Here is a 10,452-nt window from a genome sequence, read left to right as displayed (position 1 = left end):
CAAGGAATAAAATACCTGCAAGGAGATGATCAGAACAAGTATTTTGCAAGATTCAGGAAGGCAGAAAGCAAGCGTTGCAGTGACATTTCTCAGTCCTGCATTTCCAGTGCTAACTACAAGTAGGAAACAAGACACTCCTCTGTTGGAGCAGGTTTACTGAGAAGCTCTAGCCAGCTGCTCTAACTCTTAGAGAGGCCTTCATGAAACTGCTGCTATTCTACAGCCTCACCAGACCCGAATCAAACTAAACATAGATATGGGAGAAAATCAGGCTCATTGGAACCACACCTTTTAGCTTTAAATTCAAGCTCCTTTAAACCTATCTGTCATCCTTCTCTGAAACTTCTTCCTTTCACGGCCTAATTATTAAGTGTTCCTAACACACTTGTTATATCTGTTAAAAATAAAAAACCTCAAAGAAACTTGACAGCAATTCTTTCTAACATAACATAGTTTTAATTTACACTTTAATGTGTGTTATTAGCAGCTCAGGACTAGCCAGGACTATATGTAAATTCACATATATGGATGTGAACACAACCTAGAAAAAGGAAAAGAAAATTAAGATGCAGTGATTTTATTTGACTGACTTCATTGTTATTATAATCCTGGCCACTGTAGTTATAAGGAATGCATAGTACCACAGGTTTCCAAGCGTGCTGCACACTGTGCTTTCTAATCCTAAGGATCGATATGATCGATATGAAAAAAGATCTGTAAATAATGTGAAAGAGACATGCAAAATGTATGCCCTGTCCCCACATGGCAAATGCAGAGCACCTCATTACTGTCCCTTACTTGATTTAAAGGCCTCCATGGGAAAAGTGCTCAGAAAGATGTATACTCCAAAAGGCAGATGTTCAAGCACAAAGTTAAGGGGCTGTGGATGGCTCTCAATGGGACATTATCACTAACCCCAGCTCCTTTCTCTGTTCAAACAGCAAATTAATTGGCACACACACCTCACTGAAGATGAGTTTATGGCATACTCTGCAGACATGCACAGCCAAAGAGGTCATGTTTTGAACCTGTAAATTACTCACACATTTTATGTTTTAAATAAAACTGTAGATTTATTGTACAAGAGTACAGCATGTGCCTTTTTAACCAAAAGCTCAGCATCACACAACAATTTAATCTTCCATTAAACATACACAGTCCTACAACACAGCTCAGCTCAGCTAGGAAAAGCTACATAATGAATTAATTTATTAAGAGTCCTGACTACGCTGTTCTTAAGGATGTTTACCTAGAGCAAGAACAGTGGCAGTGGTTCTGGTGTTGTAACATTTAATCACTTTAACCTGATCTCAATATGGTAATAGCAAGCAGTCATCTAGAGCACAACGAAGAGATCACTTAAGGGACACCACATTTAATCTCAAATGCATGAAACATTAGACCAGAAGATCTCAAACACATAATACAGGTATGGATTAGAAATCTTTTATGAGATCACTTTGATGTAATGTCTGCACTAACTATGCCACAGGAAGACTGGATGCATGACAGGTATTCTACCATGTAGTAGTACCATGTAGTAGTGTCATTCAGATCGAAATTCTTATGTTTGGAAGAGGCAGAGCAGGGTATTCTGTACAAATAGACATTTGCCTTATTACATTAGTTTACACTACTGTAGCCATTTGCCCACATGCCAGCAGTTTCTTATTATAATTCATTTTTATACTATTTGCTTTGTCCTTACCTGGTTCACTTAAAAACAGTATCATTATTGCCAGACACAGAATGCGTTCTGTGCTACATCTTAGCCTTTCAACTTGTCATAAGCACCCAGTCTGGTGTAAGCAGGCATCCTTTATGCACAGCGTTGTGCACAGCTAGCCACAAGTTATCAAGACACGTTCAGGTAAGATTGTTTATTTGCCACTGGAGTTTTTCATCGCAATGGAGGTTCAAAGTTCATTGCTGTATAACAACTCACAGTACTTAAAGTTCCCCTGAAATTTGGAATTAAACATCTACTACCCAAATGAGCTACAGGTTACATAGCAAACTCTTGATCAGAGAGAGAAAGCTTATGCCTTTTTATTACTGTTCAGTTTGTCAATGTGTATCAGATCTTAAGCCTGTTCCTCTAAATGGATCAGGTGCTACTTTTATTAAAGAATTTAAAATTCTGAGAAAACAGTATTTCAGTAAATTTTTAAATACTCAAAGGAGGTGAACTTGGATCCTACACCTGAACATGTGATTTTTCACTTGCAGCAGGAGCATGATAGTGCATTGTTGATTGGTTCTGAACCATACTGAATTCCTACAGCATAAGCTAAAATAATACGCTAATCAAAACACAGTGATATGAAAGAAACAGAGGAAGGAAATCTATATCAAATATCTGATCTTGAATTAAAATAGACCAGCAATAGTGTGTAAGCTTTCAAACAGATGAGATGTTTAGCTGCTATCAAGTAGCATACCAGCAGTTGTTTCAGAAGAATTATACTAAACTTGCACCTACTACGGTCCATGTGTGTTTTCTGATGCTTCAAATTTCACTCATCTTAGCCAAAATACTGCAGTATATTAATTAAATTATTAAAAAAAAAGGGGGAGAGCAAGAAAAATCTTTCTAAATCAAAGTTGCTTTTTGTATCATCTTCAAAAATACTGCAAAAATTTCACCACACTGAAAAAATTTTCACTTATCTTTCTTGCTTCTAGATTTAAATAAGACTAGCCAGAAGAAGAAACAAAGTTGGAAACGTGTTCTTGACTTGCAAGACTAAATGCACAACCTCAGTAGATTTCCAGTTCTTTGTCTAGACTATACTTTGGTAGCCTTCAGTGAACAGATTAACGTTTGGCTGATTACCTAGATGTCATGTTGAAAAGGTAGTTATCTAACTAAAACAGACATCACCTGAAATTATTTCTTTTCTTGCTGTAAAACAAACACAAGCAGCACATTAACAAGATGCACAAGCTCCTCTTCTTCGCCCACTCAGAATTTTTAATGTGCTTAATAAGTAATGAGAAATAATTAAAACCTGATCTTCGAATATTGTCAACTGTTTAAGAAATAAAGCTCTCCTATTTCCTGTATTCATTCTATTCCACCTTTAATAAAAGTTTATGCGGATTTCTTCTGCTTACTAAAATGAAGTCAACTTATGTTTCTTACATATTTAAATAGCCCCAACACCAGAAACATAAAAAATGTTATAGTGAATTTTAATCCTTGTAAAACATTATTACACCACACACTGTTATTATAAATCTTTTCAATAACATCCATTATAGAACTTAATAAAGAGCACTGTCTATTACTATGCACTGTCAAATATTTCTGGCAGTATCAATAATTGACTACAGTATATTTCTTTTTTAAAATCAAAAGTTAACCTACATATTCTGAACTTGCAAATAATACACAACAGATTGTACTGTCATATAGTCATATAGGCTGCATATTCATTCATATTTTTCTGATTTGTATATAAGAGTAAATTTTCTATAACAATATGAAAGAAAATTAATAACTTATTTATCTACCTAGGAGGCTAGTAGTTATTTGTAATCATATTAATCAAAATATGACTGAAAAATTCAAAGTTAATTATTGTGAAGTGCACAAAATCTAGAATATAGGGAGTTTCCACAGTACATTATACTAAGTCAACATAGATTAAAAGCTGTAAAGTCAAAATTCTCATTTAAAAATTTAGTGTTTCTGACATCATCTTCCACCATTCCATCAACTCTTCTTTTTCCTCTTCTTTTCTTTCAGACAATGACTCCAGTTCAAAATCAACCTGAGTAAGAGGAACAACAAAAAATGTCAGTAAGACTTGCAGAAAGAGAGTAGCATAGGCTTTTAAGAGTCATTTATTGAAAGAAATTGTTTAACATAGACATGGGGCTTAGGGAGGTACCTTCTATTTTAGGCTAGGTTTATTCCAAAGTGTCTCGAGGCTGATTTAAATATGTGCAATACCAGCATATCAGTGCAATAACTTATCTAAAAATACACACAGGTCAGCAAAATTTCCAAAAGAACCAGACATTTGTCAAGTCTTTGACTTGTTTAAAAATTTCAAATGGTATGGGCCAATGAAATTAAAACTAATAGCCACATAAATCATACATCATATTATAAGAAGTATCATCAGCTTAGTGCTAACACTTAGCAATGCATATACCCTCACCGTATCAAAACATGTATTCATTCAATTTTATGCCAGCAAAAAGATCCAGGGAGCTTTTCCTAACATGTGACTCATTAATGTAGATATGATGTGCTACTTTAATTGTAAGAGACATCCACATCCGGACAGAGGGTGAGTTAAAAATGCTTCTAAGATCTTAGACGCAGTCTAGGTCTTAATCACCGCACATACTGGGCATCCACACAAAGAGAAGTCCATCACTATCTTTCTGCACAGAGCTGAACACTGGTTTTAAACCAAGCAGGTAGTCATTTGACAATTTAGACTGAACATATCATGTCTCAATCCAAACCTCAACATCTCTTACTTTTCATGTTGCACTATTTAGATACATCCTGTAATCCTCTTTCTGATTGTCTATTCACACTTCAACCAATAAAATGTTTAAGTATCCCAACACTACCCTTCTCTGTGTCTTTTCATTATAAATAAGATCAGCAAGAGATTAAATGAGTTTAAAATGAGATTACTCTCAACAGCTGGTGCATCAAGTGCTAAAAGAGTAGATTTCTAGTCTTTCTAAATTAGCATATTCTCAAATATTCTGAAAAATCGCCTTCTGCTTACATGCATACCATGAGGGAAAAGAGACCTTTTAAATATATAATAGGTGATAAACCAAGACACGTGAGTACTTACCACAACCGCAGGGCTGAAGGGCACAGCCACTTTTTTCGTTATTGCTAGATAGCCTGGTGCTGAGGCTGTAAGTTTGTAATTTCCAGGCACAAGCAATCTCCAATAATCACCATCCTTGGCTGTAGAGGAGAAGAAGAAAAATATCCAAATAAATATGTATAAAACTAATTAGGCAGTTAAGGAGAAGGGGTATGTCAGTCTTTTCTATTCCTGTCAGCCCTTTCCTTTTGTCTGTCTGAAAGGATTCTTCTGTAAGAGCTGTATAAATATGTCATTACAGATTTTCTCCTTTTCAGGTAACCAAAACACTGATTTAAACTTTGAAGTTGTGCTGTAGACGCCGTGAAAGATTTTGCCTGCTGAGGCTGAAGGTTCTCCATCACACTGAAGAACAGGACAATATGGGGCACTACTCTACTTTAGAAGCACACTCCAGCCATTGTAAAGTCCCTGTTAAGTGTCTGAGTTTCAGTTTGCAATGTGATATGGATTTTTATTGTTCCTCAGTATTCTGAAAATCCAAGTGTAAATGCATTTTATTCTCATCAAATTTAAATAAATGGGACCACTTTTCTCACACTTCAGAAAAAGCTATAAATCATCATGTCCTAGAATATTCCATGTGTACCACCCTTGAAGTATCATTGTCTACATGTTTCAGTATCCAGGCATTGTCTAAGGCTTTTTTCTTTGGCTCAGATAAACAAAGAAATGAAAGTTTAATACACTCAGGTGAAAGAGAGGATCCTACTGCACTGTTACTGTAGATCATCTTTTTCAGTCACAGAATCAAAACGCATCATCCTCTTCTACAGAAATGACCTTCTCCCATTTTCACAAAGACTCAGATCCTCCCTGCACCAGCAGGTGTGCAATTACCTAATTTGTCACAGGCTAATACTCCGAATTTCTCTATCTCCAAAAAACATTGCAAGGCTATTCTAAAGTTCAGTTAGTAGTCCATTTAAAAGACTTGGCCACGCTCTTTCTGCCAGTCCCTTAAATGCTTTTTCCCCACATCTGCAGCTACACAGTGCACAAAGGAAATATTACTTAAATGTTTGCAATTTGCATGGTCAAAAAATGTCAGTAGTCAGTCCAGTCGTTCCCAGATTTTTCTCTTCATAAAAGAGAAAGGAAAAAAATACTCTGTAGAACTACGATAATGATCTATTCTAATTCCTGGCAATGGAACAAAGCTGAATTTCAACTCATGAACAAAGAACAAGAGAAAAGCCAAAGAATATTTATCCTTTATTTTGACTGTGCCAAAATTCAAGTACTTGTTTTCCTCACTCTTTTGACAATACATGACTTTAAGGCTTATACACACAATGATGTGGAAAGATTAATGATTTTTTGTACCACAGAAGCATGAGCTTCTCTCTCATATGCCTCACTCTCTCCTACCTCAAAATGCCTCTTTTCACAGCTTATTTCCTTTTTGTTATGCCTGAAAATTTATTTCCAACCTCTATACATTTTGTCTTCTTATTTACAGTGAAAGAAGATGACTAATGTTTTCACAGACTGTTCCCCTGCTTGGCAGAAGTGCTGGCCTCTTGAAAGGTGATGCACAAACAAACACAAATTGGAGCCACCCGAAGATTCTTCTAGTCCTGTTTCATAGTATTCTGCATTCTGCATTCTCACTATAGTGAGACATATTATTGAGAAAATGACCATAATGTAAGATCATGTATAAAAAAATGACATTTTCTTATTGTTTTTCTAATTAGTATCTTGTGCAAATAAAAAAAATGTCATTCAGGATAGGACAGCATAGGTCTACAGGGCAGACTGAAAGTTGGCACTGTGTGAGCTAGCTTTGAACTTATTCCTAGAATAAAGCACAACATCACTGAAGAGGTGACATATAATTTTCTGTGAACACCAACCAACAAAATACTTTTTAGAATCACCTTTCTGAAAAAAGGTCACATAATTGTAAACAGCAGACAGAATTTACCTTTGTGGAAGGAAGTTATGTAAAGTTATGTAAACTGAAAATCTGTCAAGAATTTACATACCCAAAGGTATGATTGCATTGTAAATAATATAACACTTCTAGACTAAAATTTAGCCTTCAAACTAAAAACAGCTCTGCTAACAGGACTTTAAATCCTGGCAGAGCTGTGAAACACTATTTGCATTATAAATCAGAAGACAGTCTAAGCATTAATAACCAAGAGCCTCCAGAACCAGCTCACACCAGAGATCCATGAAGTCACGAAAACCAGTCTCAGATACTTTGAGAGCAAAATACAAGCAGAAGATGCATGAAATCCTGCAGACAACAAGCTTCTTGAGGCACAGCAAGCTTTCCTGGCCTCAAAATTTTGCTCCCTTAAAGCTTCAGTTAAAAAGATGTGAAATGGCTTCAGTTTGCTAAGCAGAGGAGAAGCAATGTATCTCAGCACTTCTTGTTTTGCTAAGGTACCACACTCACCTGATGTAATGTCATGGCTTATCCCCTCCACAGAAATTGTAGCATTTGCTATTGGATTGCCTTGAAGATCTTTAACAAACCCCTTCACTCCTCGATGAATCTAAAATAAATAGGGTCGGCAACACATAGTAAATAATTGGAAAATTCTTAAGAGAAGATGGCATTTTTTGTCAATGGAATATCTACTGATATATCTAACAAAGCATGTCTACATGCTGACAACTATCAATGATAAATACTTAACATCATAATGGAACAAAGAATGAAGAGGAAAAATAATTCAGCAGGTAGTTATAATAATTTACCTGTGCAATGCAAGCAGTTCTCAGAAATATGCAGCAAATCATAATATATATGACTTGAAAGTCTTTATCATATTGGGGATCAATGAATCCACTGAAAAGCTTTGAAAGAGGGCTTTAAAAATCCTTTTTTTAAGAAAAATTTAATCAACTTTAAAAATGTAGAGATAATAATGGACATAACTGCTTAAAGGTGAAACATTACCAAAGTAAATGTGGTCACTTGGACTTCGATGGGCAATCCCTTTGTGAGATGCTTGAGACCTCTGTTGTGTACCCAAAACACCCAGGTTTTTGAGCTGAGACTATACAGAGTCACAACACTCCCCACAAGGCAATAGTGCATCATGTCCTAGTTCCTTCTTGTCTCTTAGGCAACATGCTCCAGGCAACAGCCCCAGCAGTACCTAACTTGACTGTTTCTAGAATATATGAAATTAAAGCACTAATTTGACTGCAGTGTGTGGAGTCCTCGTTTGAAAGCATGGTTTGAAAGCAGGCTGATCTTCTCAGGGGCAAGACACTGAGGATCAACTGCTTTTTCATGGCCTGAAATAGGGAACTCTCAGTGCTGGGAAGGGGATGTTGGGAACCTGTGTGGAGATGCATTTCATCGGGAGCCTGGAAATTAAGCAGCGAAGTACTGTGGAGTTCAGGTTTCTCTCTGATTTTGTGATATTTGAAAATACTTGTGGAACCCAAATTTTGTTTTGAGATATTGATGTTCCCCTTTATGAACCTATATGGTATATTCAGCTGCTATAGTTTAGTTCAGTTTCCTCTACTTCACAGTATGGGAGAAGCCTGATGTAGATCAGCTTAGAAAAGCAGAAAGTACATATTTGCACTATCCTCAGCAATCGCAGGGGAGCTGGAGCACAGAGCTGAACCTTATATCCTGCAATAAGATAAAAACCAATGCCAAATAGGCCAACTGAACTTCAAGGATAAAGCCAGCAGCTCCGCAGGAGCAAAGGAAGTTGGCAAAATAGTATCTTACACATGAAAATTTTGAAAATGCAGTGATAACATAGTTTTCCACAAGTCAAAGAAAATTAACCCATGTGCAGAGGAGCTGAACAATTTGAGATGGATCTCATAATCAGTGGGTAAAAACCTGCAGGATGGGTACAGCTTTTTCCTGAGCCCACATATAACTTATTAACAAAACAGTGTAACTCAAACATTTCAAGTATTTCAGATTTCTGACTAACTAAAGCATTTCTGCACAAATAAGTTCTTAAAGAAATGAATGTATTAACTGATCAGATCTGCTAACCAAGTGTGTTTCTGATTTCACAATCTCAGGTGTGCAGCCATTCATGATATCAGTTATATTTGTAATCGTTAACTACAATAGTCAGGTTTCAGAAATTCAATATTCCCACACTGCTTGGAACCATCATTTCATTGCAGCTTGATACATTGGCATGAAACAATTAAAAAATGCAACGAACCAAAAAAAACAGTAACAAAGAAAACCCCCAAATACACACACAGATCTATTTCATGAGCCTTAACTTCTAACAATCCCTTAGCACAAGATTATATAAACCCATGACAACACTTTACACTTCTACCAGATTTGGTGTCATTTTTAATGGAATCATCACACTGACAGCTCTATACTATCAGCAGCTCATGCAGTCAGAGAGCAGCAGAATATCTACAAAACCAGAATTAGAGATGTCTCATGATGTTACACTGAACTGCCAAGCAATCACAGTCTAATCCAGCTGTCTAGGTTCCCTGTACATCCACAGAGTGATCCATCCCACATCTGTACGCACACTTTAATATCGGCAGAGGGCAATCCATCTCTTAGTAAACACATCACTGCTGGGGGAGTGAATTATGGAAATGTGTATTTCTTTTCATTGAGGAACCCAACACAAATCATTTAAATTAAATGTTTGCAACAGCTTAAGCAAGATGAGATTAATTCCATACTATAACATCTTAGTTCTTTTCCCCTCTTTTTCCACTTATTTAGAAATATCACACAGGATTTACCATTTTAGAGACAGATAGGAATTACGGAGCGACATCTGGATTAATATGAAATTTGAATTAGATGTTTGTCGCAGTTGGACAGCTTCCAAACCCCAACAGATGTTCACACAGCAGAAAAGTTTATAAGTTTTATATATAATAACTAGAGTTTTGCAACCCTCTTTTGTGTTACCTGCTCAATGTAATTTATAAGGGAGTTCTTATTGTCCTCCCAGTAGCCCTTCAGAGTTTCTTCAGGTGGGAACTTTTCACAGCTAAGTTCCACTGTGATTTCAAAGCAGTTGCTGCTGAGGTAATTGAAATCCTGCATCCCTGCAATGCCAGAAAAGAGAATTAGTGATGGATTTCGCATTATTCTGAACTAAATAGAGGGGGACACCTGAGATGCTGGTACTATTCAGAAAAGAACAGCTATTCGTGCAGTTCCAGTTAATCCACTTAGTTTTGAATTCAGAAGCTTTGTATCAGAGAAACCAATTGAACAATTAATTCCAAAAAAACATATTCTTCCAGGGAAAGCTTAAAAAAGATTTGGCACATGGCCTGTATACTTCTACTTAATGCTGCACCTGGCCTGTATACTCCTACCTCACACATATTTGGATAGCTGACATATACATTACATAATTTCTCTTTTGGAACAGAAAATTATTTCAGATTATGGCTAAAATATTTTTATATAAAAAAAAGAAAGACAACCACTTTGTAAGCCAAGAATAATCAGAATTAATTATATAAAGCAAATTAAACATAATAAAGTGACATTGAAAAAGAGGTTTATAAAGATGGGTCAAAAATGTGTTGGGGCTTTTTTCCTTAAAATACGGCATTTCAAGTTAGTAACATTTTACATGAAAAA

The 10,452-nt window shown here is 36.1% G+C and overlaps 1 protein-coding gene across 1 annotated transcript in view; it reads right to left on the bottom strand.

Annotated features, from left to right (window-relative positions):
• Positions 1–1,046: 1,046 nt before the first annotated feature.
• CPE (carboxypeptidase E) overlaps positions 1,047–10,452 on the bottom strand; it is a 57,076-nt gene continuing 47,670 nt past the window's right edge. Inside the window, exons 6-9 of the mRNA XM_017805950.1 lie at positions 9,766–9,905; positions 7,279–7,378; positions 4,830–4,948; positions 1,047–3,776 (exon numbers count right to left, since the gene is read on the bottom strand). Coding sequence (XP_017661439.1) covers positions 3,678–3,776; positions 4,830–4,948; positions 7,279–7,378; positions 9,766–9,905 — 458 coding nt within the window. The 3' untranslated portion in view covers positions 1,047–3,677. The remainder of the gene's footprint in view (positions 3,777–4,829; positions 4,949–7,278; positions 7,379–9,765; positions 9,906–10,452) is intronic.

This window comes from Lepidothrix coronata, unplaced genomic scaffold (assembly GCF_001604755.1).
Source record: "Lepidothrix coronata isolate B3197 unplaced genomic scaffold, Lepidothrix_coronata-1.0 Scaffold13, whole genome shotgun sequence".
NCBI classification, from domain to species: Eukaryota; Metazoa; Chordata; class Aves; order Passeriformes; family Pipridae; genus Lepidothrix; species Lepidothrix coronata.
Note: the sequence above shows the minus strand (reverse complement) of the source record. Positions and strands in the feature narration are given on the sequence as shown.